The sequence below is a fragment of the Periplaneta americana genome, chromosome 3 (genome assembly GCF_040183065.1).
Source record: "Periplaneta americana isolate PAMFEO1 chromosome 3, P.americana_PAMFEO1_priV1, whole genome shotgun sequence".
Classification (NCBI taxonomy): domain Eukaryota; kingdom Metazoa; phylum Arthropoda; class Insecta; order Blattodea; family Blattidae; genus Periplaneta; species Periplaneta americana.
In genome coordinates this window covers 32,236,845-32,263,202 of record NC_091119.1, presented here as the reverse complement: position 1 = coordinate 32,263,202, position 26,358 = coordinate 32,236,845, and the positions used below count along the sequence as shown (strand labels likewise).

Below are 26,358 nucleotides of genomic sequence, written 5' to 3'. Positions count from 1 at the left end.
GCGCTGTTAAATCGGGTGCAGATGGAAATAAGGTCATTCTCATCTCTGATTGCAGTAACAACAACCGCGGTTGCTGAGGTTGTCGGTTCCCTGTGCTTCACAGCGTGGTTCTGTTTACAAACTACGAACTCTCACTCGTCCTCAGTGGTTTAGTGGTTACCGAGCTTGCCAAGGCTCGCAGGTTCAAATCTGGCCGACGACGAGTGTTACACTGAGATGAAAAAGATCCTTATTTTTGTTTTCTTCAGAAGAGAAGTAAAGTTAAATTGACAAATGTAACGTAATGTAATTATAAATTGGACATTGTAGCTAAAAGTAATTCCATTAAACGCGTCCATCCCAGGTCAAACCGCCATTTATCTAAGGCAGCCGTGGCGAAAATGTGACCCGTGAGCACATTGTAGCTCGCAATGATAGCTATGCATTTCTCTTGCTTCCTACCTCCTCCAACACCCACCCTCTCACTCACTGGAGTCAAACTCCGTTCCATTTGTATTTGTCTCTGTCCTGCGAGTGGCGTATTGCCGCAATGTCTCTCTCTCTCTCTCTCTCTCTCTCTCTCTCTCTCTCAACCATGTACCTCTACAAAAACGGAAGTGTCAAGTAGGATGGGAGGACGCATTTTTTGCTGTCAATATGATGAGAATATTAAATGTATGATTTGTTCACAAGTATTACGAGGAAAACGGTTGCATTACTTAAAACGGTATTATACTACATGTCACTCATGAATGTTAATACTCATCCTGCCTAAGGTTTTTCCGTGGTTTTCCTAAGGCGCTAAGACAAATGTCGGGATGAGCCCTAAAAGAAATGGGCCACGGACCTGCACTCATATCCCCATTAATCTCCCTAATTAACAATTACATCTCTCCCCCCTCTTCGCAATTGAGCCATCATATAGCCAAATGGCTGGTCTCGAAATTGAGACAAATCAACAAGGCTCATGACCTCCTACATAATAGCCAAATTGGCTAGTCTCTTATATGAGACAGCTCATCCTGCCTAAGGTATTCCGTGGTTTTCCTCAGGCGTAAGACAAATGTCGGGATGAGCCCTATAAGAAATGGGCCACGGACCTATATGCCCTTCCCCATATATATTCCACCTTTATTATAAATTATGTATGCCCTAGTTCAGATAATATTAATAGTCTATTAAACATACGAGGTCACTCAATAAGTCGCAAATTGAAAGGACAGGGACCTCTCAAATTGCAGCTTAGATTTCACGGCGCTTCTTCCGACGGCCTTCACCTGCTTTGTCATCGAACAACAGATGACGGCGTCTTGCCATCCTAACGGCAAACACCAGCCAACTCCTTCTCGCCCCGTTCCGTGATCAATTGATCAATCTCAGCCCCCCTCGCGTATGTGGTACCTAAGAGGTTACGTCCAATTTCGGCTTCCCCTTCAAAATTTTCTAGAGCTCCTTCAGGGGAGCAGTGTAACCCGGAGTGAGACTAGTGGCCAACAGGCTTGGAGCTCACATATTTAGTTTTGTACAGCCCCCAACCCCTTGCAAGGACGCGTTTTGCGCACCTTTTAAATTTTCCTCCCAATTCTCCTTCGATTTTTCGATTTTTCGATGAATGTTAATGTTATGTTTTATTTAACGACGCTCGCAACTGCAGAGGTTATATCAGCGTCGCCGGATGTGCCGGAATTTTGTCCCGCAGGAGTTCTTTTACATGCCAGTAAATCTACTGACATGAGCCTGTCGCATTTAAGCACACTTAAATGCCATCGACCTGGCCCGGGATCGAACCCGCAACCTTGGGCATAGAAGGCCAGCGCTATACCAACTCGCCAACCAGGTCGACTTGTCACTCATGAAACATTAAAAGGTTAAGTGGTATTATTATTATTATTATTATTATTATTATTATTATTATTATTATTATTATTATTACCATCATCATCTCTGTACAATACTACTACAGTAACTTGTCTTAAACTAGCAGTGGTGCCATTTAGGAAGCGGTGCGATTTATGCTACTTTACCCTATAAGAACGGTTTTATCTGTCAAGCGGCCTGTCTTTTACAGGATAAAGACATTGCCCACACTTCAAATCTCTTAGATTCCTTAATCTTTTGAGGCGTTGGAGAATTTTCAATTATACCCATAATTACGCCAAATAAGACCAATTCGAGTTAGCGGAGAACAGACACAGAATCAGTATTTCCAGGAATAAATGTGCGAGGAAGTACGCAATAAACCAACATAAGAATCATGAATAGACTTTTCACATTTTGAAATAAATATTGTTATAGCAATTCAAATAAGACAATTAACAATAAGCATATTGATATTAAATCCCGTTCCTTTAAATGGAATGTTGGTTTTATTTTATCAACAGTAATCTCACTAGACGTTTTGATTTATCTAGAGAAAATCAAAACTCGAGTGGGATTTAATTGACTATTACACGATTAGAAGAAAGTATATAAAGATTAGAAGTAACGAAGTACTCCAATACAATAAAATATTAATTGACTTACGAAAATACAACTGTCTTCAAATGTATTATTGTACCATCTCAACATTACAAATATTACGCTAGATGCATGCTAGATGGCAGTAGTGTCTTTATACAGACACTGTAATGATAACTATTCAATAAATCTTAATATTAAACAATCTCTGATACGTGACTATCCATAATATCATATAGCAGAAGTTCTTTTTATCCTCTCAGAGCGGAAGCTATAACATAACCTAACTAATATACACAAGTGTTAGAAAAGTGTTAATTAACGACGATGACATAAAAAATAAACATGAATAATTTTAAAAGGAATAATTATTGAATGTACAATTTTCAAATTTGAATGTGGTTGGTGGTTCAATTGATGTTATATTGGACGTGTGCGTAATAGAAGTGAACTCGTTGATTTAGGCCTACATGGTGTATTCAACTTATTCAGGATTTCCGAATGAATAATTTTAAAAGGAATAATTATTAAATGAACAGTTTTCAAATTTGAATGTGGTTGGTGGTTCAATTGATGTTATATTGGACGTGTGCGTAATAGAAGTGGAACTCGTTGATTTAGGCCTACATGGTGTATTCAACTTATTCAGGATTTCCGAATGGTGCTCTTCATTTATTTGTAAATCGGATTTCTGAAGATGCATAGGTATGATCAGTGATTTTTATTAATTCTTGTTCTTGAATGCCAATGCGAGTCATATTTGAAACTGCTGTGCGTCGACTGGAGTGGTTTGTATTTTTATATATATTTTTGACGTCCAGACCAGCGCAGTTTCAAATGTTGGCAAACAAAGAAACAAAGGCTAGGGACGCGATAAAATTAAACAAATGCTAGGGACGCGATAAAATTAAACAAATGCTAGGGACGCGATAAAATTGTGCGATAAGCAGCCATGATTGGTTGAAATACGTCCTTTCGTACCGTTTTATTGGTCAAAAGTAGTATGACGTAGTAAGAGTGTAATAGTCTATGTAATAGTATATTATTACACACGTAGCGTCGTGGTCTAAGGCATACTGCCTAGGACTCGCGTTACGGAATGCGCGCTGGTTCGAGTCCTCATGGGGGAAGAAATTTTCTCATGAAATTTCGGCCAGTGTATGGGACCGGTGCCCACCCAGCATCGTGATGCACTTGGGGAGCTACGATAGGTAGCGAAATCCGGTTGCGAATGCCAACTATAATGGCTGAGGGGATCATCGTGCTAACCACACGATACCTCCATTCTGGTTGGATGATCGTCCACCTCTGCTTCGGCATGTGGGCGTGAGGCCAGTAGCCGGCTGGTCGGTCTAGGCCCTTCACGGGCTGTAGCGCCACGGATTATTATTATTATTATTATTATTATTATTATTATTATTATTATATTACTACAGAAGGTTAGAAACTAATTATTACAAAATCGAGGAAAAGTCTGAACAACGAACGGAGCGCGGTTTTTAATTTCCGAGATTTTGTAATGCACTTCACAAACGTGTATTGTAGACTACAGTATTTCTTGCACGTAGTACGTTTTGAAAATAATATTTTAAAAAATCTTAATATGCAGTACGTAGATTACACTATAAATAGCTGACTGAAGATTAGCAGTCTGGCCAACGTACAAACTTCACCATCAGCTTCAATGTGAAGGAGTAAAAATGATTCAGGTATAGGTCTCGCAAGCAGGGATTACCGACGGAAGGAATGCGAATCAAACAATGCGATAAGGAAGAGCGGGCGAGAGGAAAGGTCACGAGATAACTTGAATGATATTCGAGAGTACAGTCGGAAGAGAAATGACTTCGATAGAATCAGTCTTGCGTTGTGATAGTCACATTACGACTTTAGTTTGTTCCATTGCATGTGAATACGTGTCTTATATCGCACGGTATTATTATTTCATTCGTAACAGTAATATGCGTTACAAGAGCGGTATGTTGAAGTTTTAATGTTCGAGGAAAAGTTTGAAAAAGCGAAACGTAGTTGAGCTTTTTTAATTTCCGAGAATTGAAAGAAAACATACCGCTATACCTGAAAGAGGAATTTCTAATTAGTTGCAATGAAATCTCCATCTTGGTTTCTGTTCAATGACGGCAAATTTGCAAAACAAAAATATCTATCTTCAACATTGTTGCTTTAAAATGTTTTCTGTGTTTACTATACTCCAGCAGGCCGTGATATACGTCTGTCTTTTTTTCCCCCAGTCTACGATGAGTCTGGAATCGTGTTGATTTTTTCACGGCTTCCTTAATGTTACTTGCATCACGAATCCAGTAACTTTAGTGGAGTTGTAGAGTTTACTTAATTTTTGCAAATATTTAAAGACAATAATTAACAGTGTAATTTAGGTAAAATTGCAGTGGTAAGTTTCCAATTGATAATTATTACTATATTGAAATTCTCTAAAAATAATATGTTAAAAGCCTAAAGCAGTAAAATCAATATGTCACTTAAGCGGTAAGAAGAGGGAAATTGTTGTGTGTGTTAGGTTGGGAATACTGAATGTGGAATTTTAGACTTTCCGCGGATTGGTTTTGTGCGGAAACCAAGCAAATACGCACGATCTCGCACAAACATATGTTGCGCGTTTAATTAGCTTCGAATTTTTCTCTTGCTACGTTCTTTATTTCCACAGCGATGTCCTCATTTGTTCATCTTCTTGGAAGAGACAGTACTTCTATCGGCTCGCACCTCTCCCCCCTCGGCGTGTCTACATACACACGTCAAAACAGACAGCAACGCCACCATTAGTTTTCGGTAATCGTTTCTTGCGCAAGCTATACTTGTAATATTTCGTGTTCAATTAGAATAATTTTTATTTGTTTTAGTTAAGTAAAGTTTGAATTATTTAAATGAAGTTCAGTACATTTCAAATGCAGTGATTTGTTTCATATAACATAATATTAATCAACATGATCAGCCTCATGGGCTAGTGGTCAGAGCTGACTACAGTTCATGAGGTCCCGGATTCGATTCCCGGTTAGTACACAGGAATTTTTCCTTAAAGGGGAATGTTCCTGTGTACGTCCATGATCTGGAAATTATGTTAGGTTTAGGTTTAAGACCTCTCCTGGCATTTCATAACCATCCTGTCATAATATCATAATCGGGGCAGCGTAATTCCGCCTTCCGGGCGCCCCAACCTCAGAAGTGGGTTACAAATAAGCCATGGCCAGGAAAGACCAGAAATGTCGAATGACATTGGATTAAAGAAAATATATATTAATTAACACTGCCTTTTGAATATGAATTTTATATGCATTGTAGGATTGTAGCACACATAGAAGGCAGTGATTTTCATTACAACTCTAGAGCAGTTATTTGTAATATTTCAACATACTTATCTAGGTTGGCAACTCTGAATTCAGTAAAATCAACTTGCAATCGTAGTGGCCGTTTGCTATAAAAACAAGTAAACTCATTATCGTGCAAAAATATTGTTTTTAACAGAGTTTAAGCGATTTGAAAACAATCCTGACTTTCCCTCTTTCTATACATACATAGGTTACATACTCGAATTCTACTAGTCTAACTTAATCCTCCGTTCAGAAGGAGAGTTAGCGTTAAAATTAAGTGACAGCCTTTGGATATAATGAAAAAAATCGATTTTAAGTAGTTAACAGGAAAGGAAGGCCAAGGATATTGCTGTCACGTGTACTGCATAAGCTTCAATTTGAAATAAATAATATTGACGAAGAAGAAAAAGAAGAAGAAGAGAAGCTGGGCGAAACACTTATCCCGAATTCATTTTAGAGTCGTAGAAACATTCTTCAAAGTGTACTGCGTGAATATGTCGTCACACTTATTATCAAGCTTCACAATTGACTTATTTTACACGTTTTTATTACTTCCTGAGTACAATAAGTGACATGTTTACGAAATCATCAGATAGATAACTTCTGAAGTTGAGACGTGATAATCTCCAATGTTAAAGCAACTTTGTTTCATGTCATGACAGCTTATGCTTGGTAGGCTTTCCTGCTTTTATTTTTTGCTTTCAGTGGAATTTACTTTATTCATATGCGTTAATTAAATGTAATTGACTTGTTTACTCTGTTCATATACTCTTTACGTGATTCACACATTCATTCCATTATTTACTCTTCCATTTATTCATGTGTTTATTCATGAATTTATTCATTCACTCGTTTATTTTTACATTCAAAAAATAATTTATAAATAATACCATTAAGTACGAGAAAAATTCGTACCGGCACCGGGAATCGAACCCAGGACCTCTCAGCTGTGCGCGCTGAGTGCTCTCTAACCAACTGAGCTATGCCGGGACCCGATTCACGACGCCGGCCGAACTCCTCTCGTAGTATCGTGTTACGGCCTTACTGCCTGCACTTGAGACGATACACGTCATATATGTACAGGAGCGCATATTACATGATTTTATGGCTATATTCAACAACAGTTTCTTTAAACTGTTAACATCATATATGTATCAAATATGAATGAGGTCTCGCCCACCTCATTATATTTTGCTCGACTAGTATGACTAGTCAGTTTGTTTTTATACCATTAAGTACGAGAAAAATTCGTACCGGCACCGGGAATCGAACCCAGGACCTCTCAGCTGTGCGCGCTGAGTGCTCTCTAACCAACTGGTATAAAAACAAACTGACTAGTCATACTAGTCGAGCAAAATATAATGAGGTGGGCGAGACCTCATTCATATTTGATACATATATGATGTTAACAGTTTAAAGAAACTGTTGTTGAATATGGCCATAAAGTCATGTAATATGCGCTCCTGTACATATATGACGTGTATCGTCTCAAGTGCAGGCAGTAAGGCCGTAACACGATACTACGAGAGGAGTTCGGCCGGCGTCGTGAATCGGGTCCCGGCATAGCTCAGTTGGTTAGAGAGCACTCAGCGCGCACAGCTGAGAGGTCCTGGGTTCGATTCCCGGTGCCGGTACGAATTTTTCTCGTACTTAATGGTATAAAAACAAACTGACTAGTCATACTAGTCGACAACTCATCCTGCCTAGGTTTTTCCGTGGTTTTCCTAAGGCGCTAAGACAAATGTCGGGATGAGCCCTAAAAGAAATGGGCCACGGACCTGCACTCATATCCCCATTAATCTCCCTAATTACTTTAAATTAATTAACTAATTACATCTCTCCCCCCTCTTCGTAATTGAGCCATCATATAGCCAAATGGCTTGTCTCAAAATTGAGACGATTCAACAAGGCTTATGACAACAATCACCTCCTACATAATAGCCAAATTGGCTAGTCTCTTATACATGAGACAACTCATCTCGCCTAAGGTATTCCGTGGTTTTCCTCAGGCGTGAGATAAATGTCGGGATGAGCCATATAAGAAATGGGACACGGACCTATATGCCCTTCCCCATATATATTCCACCCTTATTATAAACTATGTATGCCCTAGTTCAGATAATATAAATAGTCTATTAAATATACGATTTCACTCAATAAGTAGCAAATTGAAAGGACAGGGAACTCTCAAATTGCAGATTAGATTTCACGGCGCTTCTTCCGACGGCCTTCACGTGCTTTGTCATCGAACAACAGATGACGGCGTCTTGCCATTCTAACGGCAAACACCAGCCAACTCCTCCTCGCCCCGTTCCGTGATCAATTGATCAATGTCAGCCCCCTCCCGCGTATGTGGTACCTAAGAGGTTACGTCCAATTTCGGCTTCCCCTTCAAAATTATCTAGAGCTCCCTCAGGGGAGCAGCGTAACCCGGAGTGAGACTAGTGGCCAACAGGCTTGGAGCTCACATATTTAGTTTTGTACAGCCCCCAACCCATTGCAAGGACGCGTTTTGCGTACCTTTTAAATTTTCCTCCCAATTCTCCTTCGATTTTCGAGCCACATACTAGTCGAGCAAAATATAATGAGGTGGGCGAGACCTCATTCATATTTGATACACATTTATAAATAAACTTTTTAATCCATCCATTGTTCTCGTTCTTTAAGCATTAGATTAAGAAACATTGTTCACTATTTTCTTATCCTACAAAATGACTTGACAATCCATACTTTACGAATGATTTACCTCGCATTAGTACAAGCTACATTACAATACGGTATTATAGGATAGAGTTGTACTTTCAGTACCTCCCTGATGCCAACAACGACAGAAAATAATAATAAAAATATGTCTCAATATGCCTCTTGATTATCCCTCAAACCTGTTGTGTTCTGAATTTAAAGTAGGCCTACTTGATGTCCATAAAATTTATAATAATATCTTATTGAATTTCTTACATAAAAACCGAAATATATTTAATTTATATTCACATAAATATAGGTGAAACTAAAACATCAGACAGCATATGCTTGATGCAACACGACTGTAGCTTACAATCACAGGCAACTTCGGTCCAAGCCTCTATAACAAGATAACAGATAAATTCCCAAACATTAAATTTGCTGACGCTCCTTTAAAAAAATCAATTATAACATTATTGTTTACTTATTTATGGTTTTAAGGAACCCGGAGGTTCATTGCCGCCCTCACATAAGCCCGCCATCGGTCCCTATCCTGTGCAAAATTAATCCAGTCTCTATCATCATATCCCACCTCCCTTAAATCCATTTGAATATTATCCTCCCATCTACGTCTCGGCCTCTCTAAAGGTCTTTTTCCCTAAGGTCTCCCAACTAACACTCTATATGCATTTCTGGATTTGCCCATACGTGCTACATACCATGCCCATTCCTAATTATGAAACGTGAAGAATACAATGCCTGCAGTTCTACGTTGTGTAACTTTCTCCATTCTCCTGTAACTTCATCCCTCTTAGCCCCAAATATTTTCCAAAACACCTTATTCTTGAACACCCTTAGTCTCTGTTTCTCTCTCAAAGTGAGAGTCCAAGTTTCACAACCATACAGAACGACCGGTAATATAACTGTTTTATAAATTCTAACTTTCAGGTCTTTTGAGACCAGACTGGATGACAAAAGCATCTCAACCGAATAATAACAGGCATTTCCCATATTTATTCTGCGTTCATTTCCTCCCTAGTGTCATTTAAATTTGTTACTGTTGCTCCAAAATATTTGAAATTTTCCACCTCTTCGAAGGATAAATTTCCAATTTTTATATTTCCATTTCGATAAAATTATTGTTTAGTGAGAAAATATAAAATTTTAATTATTGTATTATATGTGTTCTTCTTTTCCTCTTTTTACATTTTATTCTGTTAATTAATAAAATACTTATCTTCAAATTTTGTGAAATGCTTACTGAGCACGCTTATGTACTCTTTTTGTGGGCGCCAGAGATTTTTTTATAAAACATATGTATTTTTATTCTAGCAATAAATTTATTATTAGTTTTTATTATTATTATTATTATTATTATCATTATTATTATTATTATTACTATTATTATTCACTTGCCCAATAATTTAATTCGTTAACTGTATAGTTAATTTTTGCATATTAACTATATTATTAACGAATTGCATGCACACATACTATATACAATCGTCCATTTATTAACCGATTTGCTTATCCATTTACCCATTTATTTACTGTACTTTTTTTATCCCTTCATAGACATATACAGTACCTGCGGTCTTCCATTCGTTTATCCACTCATTGACTCATTTAACCATTCATTCTCTCTTGCACTCGTTCACTTGTACATCGATTTCTTTCCTTTAATTCATTCGCAAATCGATCCAGTCAGTTTTATCTAGTTATTTATTCGTTCATCTATTGATTCTCTTGTTTATTCGTACACTTAATGAATTTATTTTAATTAATTCATTCATTGTAATCGTTTACCACTCATTCGTTCCTTTATTAAAATTTACAAGCTCACAATTTTTGAGTGGGTCATTTTTGTTTACGACACGTATTGGTGTTTGGACGATTTACACAAACAAACCCATATTTCTCCAAATGCGAACATGAATCTTTTGATAGAAATTGGTGCGTACACACGAATTTAATGTTTTTTTAAGAAATTAGAAAAGTCCGATGGGATTTGTAGTTTTTATTCATGTTTATAGAGCTTAAAATCTCGCAAAAACTAAATTTTTAGAACAAATTTGAGTTGAAAATCGAAACGAGTGATAGAATACTGTTTCATAACACATATTAAACACTTTCTGAAATAATTAACACAGTCGGTTGGAATTTATAGATTTTATTAACGTTTATACAAAAATCGTGTTTTTAGTTCGAGCAACGACGATTTTCCCAATTGGACGATTTACACTAACAAACCCATATTTCTCCGAATACGAACATGAATCTTTTGATAGAAATTGGTGCGTACACACGAATTTAATGTTTTTTTAAGAAATTAGAAAAGTCCGATGGGATTTGTAGTTTTTATTCATGTTTATAGAGCTTAAAATCTCGCAAAAACTAAATTTTTAGAACAAATTTGAGTTGAAAATCGAAACGAGTGATAGAATACTGTTTCATAACACATATTAAACACTTTCTGAAATAATTAACGCAGTCGGTTGGAATTTATAGATTTTATTAACGTTTATACAAAAATCGTGTTTTTAGTTCGAGCAACGACGATTTTCCCAATTGGACGATTTACACTAACAAACCCATATTTCTCCGAATACGAACATGAATCTTTTGATAGAAGTTGGTGCTTACACATGAATTTAATATTTGTTTAAGAAATTAGAAAAATCCGATGGGATTTGTAGTTTTTATTCATGTTTATAGAGCTTAAAATCTCGCAAAAACTAAATTTTTAGAACAAATTTGAGTTGAAAATCGAAACGAGTGATAGAATACTGTTTCATAACACATATTAAACACTTTCTGAAATAATTAACGCAGTCGGTTGGAATTTATAGATTTTATTAACGTTTATACAAAAATCGTGTTTTTAGTTCGAGCAACGACGATTTTCCCAATTGGACGATTTACACTAACAAACCCATATTTCTCCGAATACGAACATGAATCTTTTGATAGAAGTTGGTGCTTACACATGAATTTAATATTTGTTTAAGAAATTAGAAAAATCCGATGGGATTTGTAGTTTTTATTCATGTTTATAGAGCTTAAAATCTCGCAAAAACTAAATTTTTAGAACAAATTTGAGTTGAAAATCGAAACGAGTGATAGAATACTGTTTCATAACACATATTAAACACTTTCTGAAATAATTAACACAGTCGGTTGGAATTTATAGATTTTATTAACGTTTATACAAAAATCGTGTTTTTAGTTCGAGCAACGACGATTTTCCCAATTGGACGATTTACACTAACAAACCCATATTTCTCCGAATACGAACATGAATCTTTTGATAGAAGTTTGTGCTTACACATGAATTTAATATTTGTTTAAGAAATTAGAAAAGTCCAATGGGATTTGTAGTTTTTATTCATGATTATATAGCTTAAAATCTCGCAAAAACTAAATTTTTAGAAAAAATTTGTTTGAGTAGAAAATCGAAACGAGTGATAGAATACTGTTTCATAACACATATTAAACACTTTCTGAAAGAATTAACACAGTCGGTTGGAATTTATAGATTTTATTAACGTTTATACAAAAATCTTGTTTTTAGTTCGAGAAACGACGATTTTCCCAATTGGACGATTTACAGTAACAAACCCATATTTCTCCGAATACGAACATGAATCTTTTGATAGAAGTTGGTGCTTACACATGAATTTAATATTTGTTTAAGAAATTAGAAAAATCCGTTGGGATTTGTAGTTTTTATTCATGATTATATAGCTTAAAATCTCGCAAAAACTAAATTTTTAGAAAAAATTTGTTTGAGTAGAAAATCGAAACGAGTGATAGAATACTGTTTCATAACGCATATTAAACACTTTCTGAAAGAATTAGCACAATCGGTGTTTACGACACGTATTGGTTTTTAAATTCAAATTTTTGTTGGAACGCACAATGTACTAATTGCCATACTTAGAGAGGTGAAAGATAGAAAAGTATATGCCTAATTTATAGTTAAACGATCGCAAGCATTGTATTGTCGGTAGCATCTTGGTCTCATGACTCACCGAGACTCTGAACATGGTGGGAACCTGGAAGTACCCCTCACAGTTGTCTGTGACGATGGAGAAGGGGGGCGCCGAGATGTTCCTGAGCGTCCTCATGGCCGCCAGGATGACGGCGCTGGCCACCATGGTGGATGTCACGGACCACACCTCCAGGCCCGTGTAGTGGTCCAGCATCTTCCACGCTCCTCGCCAGGAGTTGACGCAGACGAAGCCGAAGATTGTCGTGTACACTCTGGACACGACGTAATACACGAGACGGTGCTCATCCGGGTGGAAATACCTCGTGAACTGCCTCTGGAGCAGCGTGAAGAACATGTGCCCGAAGAAGCCGATGGCGATGGACACCCACGCGGTGTAACTGGGGTGCTGCGGGAAGACGTAGTAATCCATCACGCACCAAGTGCCGCGCCAGTACCCGACGACCCCCGGGGAGACGACGAGCGCGGACAACATGGTGTCCAGCACGGACAGCAGCACATAGTGCCTTCTTTTGGAACCTTTGAAGTTGTCGGCGATGCCAGCAGTGCTACCTCTCATGGTGACCGTGCGAACTGACCGCCAGCGACTACCAGACACCGCCGACGTGGATTGCGGCTGTCACAATCATCGTGATTACAGCGTGTAAACCCATCAGACCTGCCTAACACTCGCAGCGGACCGCAGCCACCTACACGGTCTCGGTGTCTGTCACAGATGCATCACGTCCCCCTACTTCCCTAAATGCAAAACGCTCCTCCCACTACAGGCCAGCGGGGCTCAACTCGGTTGATGTAGGTCTAATTACCAACGACGCGCGTAGAATAAATCGCCTGCACTACGATTTTTCTTGATCGTGTTTTTATCTATTGTCCTGTTGTCTAGTAGCACTGACCAGTATGTTCGAATATATTATAAAGGCTCCCCCAAACAGACGCGATACGGAATGCGTTACGATAGCGTTACGATTTTGCGATAAATGTTTTCATTGCGTTCAATGATTGTGTTCACACACACGCGATTATCGCAAGATGCGTTATTATCGCAGCAAGTAGAACGCGACGATTCTGCGTTCTATTCTCCCGGAGATGTAGATCGCGAGAACGCCACGCGTTTATTTTGATGCTGGGTTGAAGTGTGTCATTTATGGATTCATCTTCAAAGGAAGAGGAACTTCTCTTTCTTGGATGAGAATCGTCGCAGGCAAAGCAGGTGCAGGTAAGTCCATGGTAGTCATGTATGGTTAAGATAAACAATATAAAAAGGTATAAAGTGATGATTTAGCTTTTCTTTGCCAAGAACGTGAAATAAATAACAAGTACGCCTACCCGATTATAAACTTTATTTTTTTTTTAATTTGCTCTTTTTGTTGCAGGAGGTTGTGGATTCACGAGTTAAATGCCACAAGGGAAGAAAAAGATTAATTTTATACCTTAGTTCAACAACTAACCTTAGCACTCTGCTAACCTTGAAGAGCCTACTAGTAAAGAATTTCAATGTTTAGAGTACCCATAAAATAACGAATTTTAATGTGAAGTAAATTCAGTAGTAATTTATTCTAAACATACCTACGTCTAATGATTTACTTACATAAGTGTATCTAGAGTGTGGTAAGATATTGAAAGTAATAAAACTCCGACAAACAAATTACATAAGTTTTTGTTTCCACATACTTTATTAATTTTATCTTTCTGCACAATTATTTATAATATTGTACAAGCATTTCGCAATTTGCACAAATATATTTTTTTCCATTTGTGCATTTTTGCGACAGTTATTTATTTTCTAGCTTAAGCCCCGCGTCAGTCTACAAGCCAGTACGACATCAAATTATAAATAAATAATTGCACTTATTGTTTACATCTAACTTTGTAGCTATCTCCTTCCATTTCTTCTCCTTTTCCATGCCACGGATTTTCCTTTACGAACTCAATAAAAAATTCCACGTTCGTTTACAAGTAATCCGAAATCGCAATCTGTGAGCACAAGTGATATACACCTGCTGAAGGTAACTGGTCCTTGCGCTGTGGCTGGAAAACTAAAATCCGCATATGTGGTCACCCATTACGATACTCTGATTGACTGGGGACGTTAGAATATCGTATATCGCGGACGCGCCAGTTTGGGCACCTCTTCGCGATAGTGCGATATTGCGTTACCGCGAAATCGTAACACTATCGTAACGCATTCCGTATCGCGTCTGTTTGGGGAGGCCTTAACAGTTTAATTAGGCCTAATTACATGATAATTAGTAGGCGGATTCATATGCACTAAAAACGACAAAATATGCATATATTTATACACTTATAACTACGATATAATGTACTAAAAATAACAAATTATGCACTCTTAAAATTGAAAACAAAAAAAAAATATAAATTTACTATTATTGATGGTTTTTCTGTTACACATAAGAATAAATATGCTGTCCTGTGTCCGTCTCAAAGAGCGAAGAACTTTTACGTTACTCTTCAATATTCTTCAGAACTCTAACCCTACCTACTCAGCTTCTCGTTTTCAACATTTGTCCTCTTATGCCGGGTAATCTTTTGGCGAATCCTCGGACCTCATCTCATCTCACTAAATCTCGCCAAAATATTGTAAAAAATTGCACAAAATTGTAAAAATTGTAGAAAATTACTGAATTGTAAAACTGTAAAAATTTTAATTGTAATATTGTAAAATTTTGACTTGTTCCACATCTTAAAGCTTCATTGCTCGTGTAAGATCTATGGAATAAAATGAATGAATGAATGAATGAATGAATGAATGAATGAATGAATGAATGAATGAATGTATCACGAAATAGATACTCGCTTAGAACACCATATCACACTATCCATTTCTAAACACAGAACATCCTCATGCTCTTCATCTTTCACCGTCTCTGCACCTCATCTCTGGAACTCTCTACCATCACATGTCAAAGACTGTCAGACATTATCTAGTTTCAAAAATGAAATAAAATTCCGCTTTTTCAATTCAGATTCTTTTCAATTACAAACCCTTTTCTCTGCGATAATTTTGTCAAAAATATATATTTATTTTTCATTTTTCCTTTTTTTTTTTTTGTTCTCTTGACCACCAGATGAATTTATTATCGTGCCCTTTTTATTGTGGATTTTATTTAAATTTCGCATTTTTTCTTCTTTTTTATTATTATTTTATTACATTCCATTTGTTGTATTCTTCCTTACGTTTTTCTGTTAACTATTTGTACTAACTCAGTTGCTTTTATTATATTCCAATCTTTAGATCTATATTTTACATTATTTTTGATATTGTTTAGTATCGATTTTGTTATGTTATTATTTTTTGTAATAATATGTTAATATTCTGTTCTTTAACTTTTTGTTAAATTTCACTGCTTGTATACTTTGTGACCTGGTAGAGTGTAACAAAAGATCCTATGGCCTTAACTCTGCCAGTATAAATAAGTACATTATTATTATTATTATTATTATTATTATTATTATTATTATTATTATAAGAATATTGAGACGCCATCAGTGCTAAAATTGCGTGTCCTCCAACCCACAGCTTAAACAGTACATTTTAGCACATTTTTCGTTAGGCATTGATGATAAAATTAATAATTTTCTTGCAGCTAAGCTGTTCTAAAATACAATGCAGTCTACACACTGTCCAAGTTTCTAAGATCTGTCATTATAATAAAATGAATTATTCTGATTTGTCACGTTGGTATACGTAAAAGACGGAAGATTCCATTATCGTGCCTGTATTATTGTTGACAGGTGAAGAAATTCGAGTTTAGCGAGTGCAAAGAAGCTTATGAACACTTTCTGTAACTTCTGTTCCAATCATATTGCAGCGTTCTAGCGACAAAATCTTATGCACGTGCGGAATAGACAATAAGGTGGCTTCTTGTTTTGAATAACTTAACTGTTCTTTTAATCACAACTTTCACCCATCATAACATCCCAATATTGTAAATTTGCACAGAGTCAGCAATGCAGTGCTTTTTTGATTACCAAGGATTTATCCAAAATGATTCGCCGACAACAGTGCACTGTCTGCGAGTTGTCAGATTGCAATAAATAAAATATAACTCCTGTAGTGTGCTTCAATTTAAGATTTTCTTCTGTATTCCATTTTATCGATCTTCCGTATTCTTAATCTTGGTTTAAGTATCATATTGCTTTAAATATGCAGATATTTGTTCGGCACAAATGCAACTTTCATTCTGCAAAAGAATTTTAAAATGTTATATTTGTTCGGATCAAATTTCTGTACATTTAAAGGATAAAATTCCAGCTACGGGTCGCCAAGGAATCATCATACACCATAACCCCACAGTCTAGAATATACAGTCACGAAGCTCAATACGTAGTAAATATGCATCCATAGGTAGTTGCTAAATACTAGGATCGCTACTATCGCCTCATTACAGACAATGCGAAATATTACCTGCACAGTCTATTGTTCCTAGTATCCTCATAAACTCAAGCTTCGTGACTGTATATACTACTGGGTGTTCAGTTCAAAATGTGTCTTGGCTCGCTGTATGCCGTCATGTGGCTAGTTGATGAGCCTAGAGAATTCAATCTTCCTACACTTCCGCAGCTCAGGTGTTAACCTAAGAGGCAGAGAAGATGGCTAGCAAGTACGGCGTTCATTCTGAAGAGTACGTACCGATACGTACGGTACCGCCGGTAGTGGCAGGAATGTGAACTGTTTGGAAATACGTACTGTCGGGATATGGGGAGAGGGTTAAGACGATTACTTACGTATTTGTTGACATTAACTTCGACGGTCAACATGGACACGGAGCATTTGATTTGTGTTGTGGAATGTTACCGTACGCAACCGATGATAACAAATACCCTGCGTACGACTTGCCGGCGCAAAACACAGTTCGAAAGAGGTTATGGTAGCACACAGACCGTACAGACCGCCATCTGTTGCTACGAAGTTCAAGTTATACCGTACACGTTCTCAAGTTCAGATTGAAGAACGCCTTAAATAATAGGCAACTTCTCTAACATATCAGCTGAAACTCGCTTCAAATCGGTGACCCAACAACAGTGACGTCATGACACACTTTGAAATGAACACCCAGTAGACTGTGATACGCCTATGTGTATTGTCTGTAGCTGTTTTTTCCTCCCACTTCTTCCTTTGCGTTGACACAAAATTGAGCCATTTCGTCTGAATTTACTCACCAAGAGTAATATTGTCCGCTTTGATGAGAAACTCCTCTTCATAAAGTTCACATACCGCTTTCACACTAACTCCGCCATCTCGACCAGCTGCGTACATCAACGGAAATAACGCTCTTTGAAGAAATATTTTTCTTGGGTACTGAGCACCATTCTGATTATGTTTCTTTAAGGGTATATGTACGTGAACGACCGCAAACATTATCAGAAAATGCAGGCTCTAAATTTCTAAAATGTTATAAGGAAATGAACTCAGAATTGGACAAAAACTACAAGGTACCACAACAAGACTTATTAGTACTTAAATATCTGATAAAAGTATAAAAAAATTACTAATAATATTTTTAAGAATTCACTTTTTACTTTAAATTATATTTTCCATAATTTGAAAATTTCCACACATTTTTTCATAACTCCACAACCATTAGAGATAGAATTCTGAAATTTTGTGCACTGATTTAACACCCATTAATGCAAAAGATAGACTATAAATAATGTCCATTTCTTTGAAAATATAAAAAATTAGGTCACAAAACATTATGCAAATTTTAATATATTTTATATAGGACAAATGAAAAATTAATTGTATTAAAGTAAACAACTCTACATGTCTGAGAGTAGTCTACTTTTCAGAAATAAATGTTTTATTACATGCAGGAAAAATATTAAAGATATCAGAGAGACCATAACAATGTTATGATTACCAAATGATGTAACTGCAGAACTTTTTTGTTTTTTTTTTTCATACTTTGATAAAACTGATTTGAAAAATATTATTAGTAATCTTTTTATACTTTTATCAGATATTTAAGTTCTAATAAGTCTTGTTGTGGTACCTTGTAATTTTTGTACAATTGTGAGTTCATTTTCTTACAAAATTGTAGAAATTTAGAGCCTACATTTTCTGATAATATTTATGGTCGTCACGTACATATATCCTTAACAGCCTTCTTTAGCAACAATTGAAGTAACAATTAACAAAGCCGCCAGAAATTTTTTTCTCACCGAGTGCAACATAATCAAACTTCGGTATATTTTATTCTGGGCCATACTGTATTTAATACGCCCTAATTATTTACATACCATCTTATCAATGCCTATGATTAGTGTGTGTATTTAAAAATAAATATTTAAATGAAGAAACACATCTACGATGATTATAGAGTTAATTTATTACGGAATGTATGTAAACAAATAGACTATGTGTCTGTAAATACAAACAAATCGCAACTGTTCCTATTTATCGCAATCTTGACCCGTAACAGGATCGCAGTATGAGGGGTCATATGCAGAAACTGGAAAAACAACCGATAGTCACAACACAGCACATCGCATGGCATGTCCATGTGCCATTAACTTTCGTGGAAGCCAGCGTCATGGATTGTCTATTTTCAGTGTGACATGCTCTGTAATCTTAGATGGAGTGTCTCGATTTTCACTGAACAGCAAGAATTTTGCTCCGACTTCAAACAATGTGTCCCTTTGGTTTGGTGTGCGTTTAATCCGAAAATGCATTTCTTTTCTTCGTATCACGTAAGGGTTTTATGATAGACTATGATTTCACTTTTCGATAAATGCTCCCCCAGGAAACATCTGGCGTGGATTGTGGGTTGTAAACCAAAACAAAAGCTAATGCATTTTATGAATTTATGACTTACTAGCCGTACCCGTGCGCTCCGGTGCACCTGTTAGAAATAAATATAAAGTAATTACATAACTAAAATAGGACGTTTGATCCAGGGAACAACTTTTACAACAGCACAAGATAATCTGCTTCGCTCATTACCCATTTTTTTTTGCATTGCATTTGTTGCACATATATTTTATGTATTTCAACACGATTCAATTGAGCATAGTTAAAATTTGAATTATAAAATAATGGATTGCTAAACTAACGTATTATTACTGCATACTAAATCAATACACTCTCGTTGTTCGTTAATTCTCTGATATTAAAATGAGTGTACATAAATATTATTTTAAGAAATACAGAAAAACGAATGTACAAAATAGTCTATCAAATTTTCTGTGCATAAGAAGCTATTTTAATCTTACCTGTCTTCGATTTACTCAGACGTTACTGTAATAACATTATAGAATTATGTCCATCTAGAGAAACTACACTTTCCAATGGTGAAATAATAATTAATTATACAAATCGGTTAATTTAGCTTCTGATATGACTTCATACAAACACAGAAACATTCTCTGTAGGCTACGTTTAATAGCTTTCGATTGTTGATGTCCAAGGCTCCTGTTTCGATTGTTATTGTCCAAGGCCCCATATAGACCAAGTAATTTGTTTTTTATTTCGTTACACGGCCTTAGATGGCAGTTATTTTAATTTTAAAACTCATTTATCTCATTAAATATCAGTCCTATCACAATTTTTCAAGGAATAAAACTTATCGCAAATGATTTTTAAAGAAACGTTTGTTATGTAACATTTTCACAAAAATCAATAATACGCGAGATATTTCGATTTATTTAATTCAGGTACCCTTATAACCCCCCTTTTAAATAAATTATTTTGAATGCCATATAGCCTAAAATCTAAGTTACAACGAACTTAATTTATATTCCAATTTTCATATAAATCGGTTCAGCCATTATCGCGTGAATAGGTAACAAACATACAGACATACAAACAAAAATTTCAAAAATGCGATTTTCGGTTTCAGGGTTGTTAATTATATATGTTAGGATCAATTATTTTTGGAAAATCGAAAATTACCAGAAAAATTTTGGCTACAGATTTATTATTAGTATAGATTTACAGTTTCTTATGGTTGTTGGCACATTCTTTTGTACTTCTAATAAATAAACAGATATTGGTCCCTTCTATTCAATAAATTTCATAACAGTTCAAAATGAGGTCTACGCAATGAACAAACAAAGATGTGGTTTTCAGTTTCTCATTTTGAGTGAAGGCAAATTAAAAGAGAGCATTTTCATCGGTCCATATATTCACAAAGTTATGGCTGACTATTTGAGGAAACAACTTTCCGTTACAGAAAAAAATGGCATGAGCCTTTTCAAAGATGTTTCCCCAAATTTCCTTGGAAATTCTAGGGCAGACAACTACATAAAACTTGTTGTGGAAACCATATCAAGTGCATATGATAAAATGGGGTGTAATATGTCCCTAAAAATACATTTTTTACATTATCATTTGGATTTCTTCCCCCCTAACCTTGGAGCGGTAAGCGACGAGCATGGGGAAAAGATTTCATCAAGAAATATATGAAATGGAAAGGTGATATAAAGGAAGCTCATCATTCAGCATGCTTGCAGTCTATTGTTGGTTCCTTGTAAAAGACAGTCCCGTGTTTGATTATAAACGGAAGTCACCCAGAAAATTCTTTTAATATTAAGTTCAAATTCCGAGATTTTTCTTATTGTAGCATGAAATGTTTTTATTGTGTCTTAAACTATATAGCATCATTTTTGTATCCAGTACACATTTTTCAAGTATTATGAAGCATTTTGAATCCCTAGTGTGTTGTAATTTTACCAGTAGCAGTGAAAAATTAAAAAAGAGAAGTTTTTTTCATTAAAAAATTCAATTTATTTTCCCCGGAAAATAGTACGTGATGGGGAAATTTGGATTTTAAATTCATATTTAGAGCACACATGTTAGTAATATTCACCTACTTTTATGTCGGAGCAAGGCAAAAAGTAATAATTTGTTGTTCAGTGTTACCTGTCTCATGTAGTCTTTGTTTCTTCAGCATACTTCGAGACAGTACATACAGTAGTTCACTATCTTACAGGACTTTTCGTCCAACAAGCTTCGTCCATAGCGCTTATCGTCCAATGAGACATTTCGTCCATTTAGATATTTAGTCCATTCAGACATTTCGTCCAACAAGCTTCTCTCGTAGCGCATATCGTCCTGTAAAACGTATCTTCCAACGAGACATTTCTAGTTGTCCAGTAACGGTATTATTCCATTTATTTCTACTTTGTTGAATGTGAGCATAGTAACGTTACTCTTTCATATGATACATTTTCTAAATTTCAGTTCATTTTAGCACTTTGGGAACTGGTAGAAATGATCTACACGAGTAAAGGAAAGCCAATGCTTCTGTTACATTCATTTTGTTACTACTTCTACTCGATGAAGCGTAATGCCACTGGACACTACTGGATATATTTACAGACATTAAAAACACAATCTCATAAAATGTCTCTACTTTTATTAATGCTTCGAACTTACAATCATCTATCAAATAAACAGGATTTAGACTTTTCGTTATCGTACAATATGTACAAGAAAAAGTTATGTAAAGCATTACTTGATGTCAATGATTTAAGTACTGTTAAGAATTAATTATTAGAGCTGATTCGTATTTTATCATGCTTATATATTTAAATGTGTATCTTATGTTACAAAGAACAATATATGTATCTATATATATGTACAGCAATAGTTTCATGATATGTTAAATTCTAGTTGCATGTTAGTTATAGTGATAATCAAGTATCCTACTAATTGGAACACATGTTTTGTACAAGTGAATTTCTTAAAAAAAATAATAAATTAAGCCTATTAGGCCTACTATATAATACTGTACATTGAATTTATTAACATAGTGTTATATTTACCCTGTAATTTGCCAATTATAGCTACATTATACATTTTTGGCTATGATATCTATACTTAAATCTTTTTAATTTATTTTTCTTTAATATTTTTCATTTACATCTATATCTGTGTCTTTGATTTAGGTAGTATCTATTTGTTTTTTATTCATTTTTAATTTGTAATTACGCTTGTATCTTGCATTTGTATCTGTTTTATCTCTTTTTTTCATGTTATATGCAATTCTATATATTTTTAAAACAAATATCTGTACTGTCTACAGTAATTGGGGCTTTGCTCTGTTATAGACATAAATAAATAAATAAATAAATAAATAAATGAATAAATAAATAAATAAATAAATAAATAAATAAATAAGTAAGTAAGTAAATAAGTAAGTAAATAAGTAAATAAATAAATAAATAAATAAAGTAAAACAAAATAAAGTAAAATAAAATAAGTAAAATAAAGTAAAGTAAAATAAAGTAAAGTAAAATAAAGTAAAGTAAAATAAAATAAAGTAAAATAAAATAAAGTAAAATAAAATAAAGTAAAATAAAATAAAGTAAAATGAAATAAAGTAAAGTGAAATAAAATTAAGTAAAATAAAATAAAGTAAAATGAAATAAAGTAAAATGAAATAAAGTAAAATAAAATAAAGTAAAATGAAATAAAGTAAAATAAAATAAAGTAAAATAAAATAAAGTAAAATAAAATAAAGTAAAATAAAATAAAGTAAAATGAAATAAAGTAAAATGAAATAAAGTAAAATGAAATAAAGTAAAATAAAATAAAGTAAAATAAAATAAAGTAAAATAAAATAAAGTAAAATAAAATAAAGTAAAATAAAATAAAGTAAAATAAAATAAAGTAAAATGAAATAAAGTAAAATGAAATAAAGTAAAATAAAATAAAGTAAAATAAAATAGAGTAAAATAAAATAAAATAAAATAAAATAAAGTAAAATAAAATAAAATTAAATTAAATTAAATTAAATAAATAAACGAACAAAGAGTAACCTACTATGTAATGCCCGTTGCACTACAACGGTTGATTTGGAAAATATAACAGTAATAGAAGATGGAACGACAGAACATGAACACAACAAAATCTAAAATAACGCATGCGTTCATAACCATATATGTTTGTATTGGTCACCATTTTAAATTTGTTTGTCCAGGCATATACTCCAAAGATCGTATAGGCCTACATACCAGAGATATAAGTGTTCATCTTGTGTTTCCGTCGCCGTGAGACCTGAAGATACAGACGTGGACAAATTATTAACAAAATTGACGATTTGTGTGATAATTCTGTTTACAAAATTTGATTTTTCAATTTAGACTACAGTTGACAATTTTGCATATCTCTATCATAACAATAGACAGAAATATGCAAAAATGTCAAATGTAGTTTCAATTGAAGAGTTAAATTTTCTAAAAATATATAATAAAAATCTTCAATTTTGTTAATAATTTGTAAATTAGCAAAAATGTCAACTACAATCTAAATTAAAGAGTCAAATTTTGTAAAACTATAAAATAAAAATCTTCAGTTTTTCTAGGCCTAATAATTTGGAAATATCCAAAATGTCAACTGAATTCCAAATTGAAGAATAGAATTTTGTAAAAATATATAATAAAAACCTTCAGTTTTGCAAGTAATTTGTAAATATGCAAAAACATCAAATGTACTCCAAATTGAAGAGTTAAATTTTCTAAAAATATACAATACAAATCTTCAATTTCGCTAATAATTTGGAAATACGCAAAAATGTCAACTGTAGCCAAAATTGAAGAATCGAATTTTGTAAAAATATATAATAAAAACCTTCAGTTTTGCAAGTAATTTGTAAATATGCAAAAACATCAAATGTACTCCAAATTGAAGAGTTAAATTTTCTAAAAATATACAATACAAATCTTCAATTTCGCTAATAATTTGGAAATACGCAAAAATGTCAACTGTAGCCAAAATTGAAGAATCGAATTTTGTAAAAATATATAATAAAAACCTTCAGTTTTGCAAGTAATTTGTAAATATGCAAAAACATCAAATGTACTCCAAATTGAAGAGTTAAATTTTCTAAAAATATACAATACAAATCTTCAATTTCGCTAATAATTTGGAAATACGCAAAAATGTCAACTGTAGCCAAAATTGAAGAATCGAATTTTGTAAAAATATATAATAAAAACCTTCAGTTTTGCAAGTAATTTGTAAATATGCAAAAACATCAAATGTACTCCAAATTGAAGAGTTAAATTTTCTAAAAATATACAATACAAATCTTCAATTTCGCTAATAATTTGGAAATACGCAAAAATGTCAACTGTAGCCAAAATTGAAGAATCGAATTTTGTAAAAATATATAATAAAAATCTTCAATTTTGCTAATAATTTGTCCACGTCTGTACCATATTTATGGCGAAAACGTTCATCTTTCACTACGTATTACCTCATGTTATAATTTAATGACTTGAATGATTCTTCTTAATAAGTAACTTAGACGGTAATAAACCCATATGTATTTAAAATACCCAACATGTCTTTGAAATTGATGAAGGGAAGATTAAAAATTGTGCCAAGGTTGGCAAACGTGTTCGACTGTTAGGGATTACGTGAAACCGATGTCGAGGGCATGACACTTAGTGCTGAATAAGTCTGGTTGTTGCACTGTAATTACTTACAAGATGCAAGACAGTTACGAATCGAGTTCAAGGATCGTGAATCTGTGTCGGTATGTTGAAACAGAATCTAAATTCCGAAAAACCAAAATATGATCATTGTCACCGACCGAAGAAACTAAAGGAAAAATACTGTATCATACGTCATCAGAACACTGGCAGTTGCGATTATCTGACATTCTTGTTAAAGTGAAATCTCGTACTCATATCACGAAATAACATCTTCATATCACCAAAATTCCGTCTCGCGCCGTAGATCACCAATTTCACCGGCAAGCATAATATGTCCTCAAGCTGCTATAATAATAATAATAATAATAATAATAATAATAATAATAATAATAATAATAATAATAATAATAATAATAATAATTTAATAATTTAAATGGGAGTATAAGGGTACAGAGCATCAGTTATTCATAGATTTCAAAAAGGCATATGACTCGGTTAAGAGAGAAGTTTTATATGATATTCTTATTGAATTTGGTATTTCCAAGAAACTAGTTCGATTAATGAAAATGTGTCTCAGTGAAACGTACAGCAGAGTCCGTATAGGTCAGTTTCTGTCAGATGCATTTCCAATTCACTATGGGCTAAAGCAAGGAGATGCACTATCAGCTTTACTTTTTTAACTTTGCTCTGGAGTATGTCATTAGGAAAGTTCAGGATAACAGGCAGGGTTTGGAATTGAACGGGTTACATCAGCTGCTTGTCTATGCGGATGACGTGAATATGTTAGGAGGAAATCCACAAACGATTAGGGAAAATACGGAAATTTTACTTGAAGCAAGTAAAGCGATTGGTTTGGAAGTAAATCCCGAAAAGACAAAGTATATGATTATGTCTCGTGACCAGAATATTGTACGAAATGGAAATATAAAAATTGGAGATTTATCCTTCGAAGGGGTGGAAAAATTCAAATATCTTGGAGCAACAGTAACAAATATAAATGACACTCGGGAGGAAATTAAACGCAGAATAAATATGGGAAATGCCTGTTATTATTCGGTTGAGAAGCTTTTACCATCTAGTCTGCTGTCAAAAAATCTGAAAGTTAGAATTTATAAAACAGTATTATATTACCGGTTGTTCTTTATGGTTGTGAAACTTGGACTCTCACTTTGAGAGAGGAAAATAGATTAAGGATGTTTGAGAATAAGGTGCTTAGGAAAATATTTGGGGCTAAGAGGAATGAAGTTACAGGAGAATGGAGAAAGTTACACAACACAGAACTGCACACATTGTATTCTTCACTTGGCATAATTAGGAACATTAAATCCAGACGTTTGAGATGGGCAGGGCATGTAGCACGTATGGGCGAATCCAGAAACGCATATAGAGTGTTAGTTGGGAGGCCGGAGGGAAAAAGACCTTTGGGGAAGCCGAGACTAGATGGGAAGATAATATTAAAATGGATTTGAGGGAGGTGGGATATGATGGTAG

At 34.5% G+C, this 26,358-nt stretch overlaps 1 protein-coding gene across 2 annotated transcripts in view; it reads right to left on the bottom strand.

Moving 5' to 3' along the window:
• The window catches only part of fusl (fuseless), a 171,702-nt gene that overhangs the window by 121,005 nt on the left and 24,339 nt on the right, over positions 1–26,358 (bottom strand). The window contains exon 1 of one of the 2 annotated variants that reach the window (XM_069820242.1): positions 12,488–13,186. The exons of the other annotated variant lie outside the window; for it this stretch is intronic. Coding sequence (XP_069676343.1) covers positions 12,488–13,024 — 537 coding nt within the window. The 5' untranslated portion in view covers positions 13,025–13,186. Of the gene's footprint in view, positions 1–12,487; positions 13,187–26,358 lie in introns of those variants that run through there. 2 annotated transcript variants of the gene reach the window in all.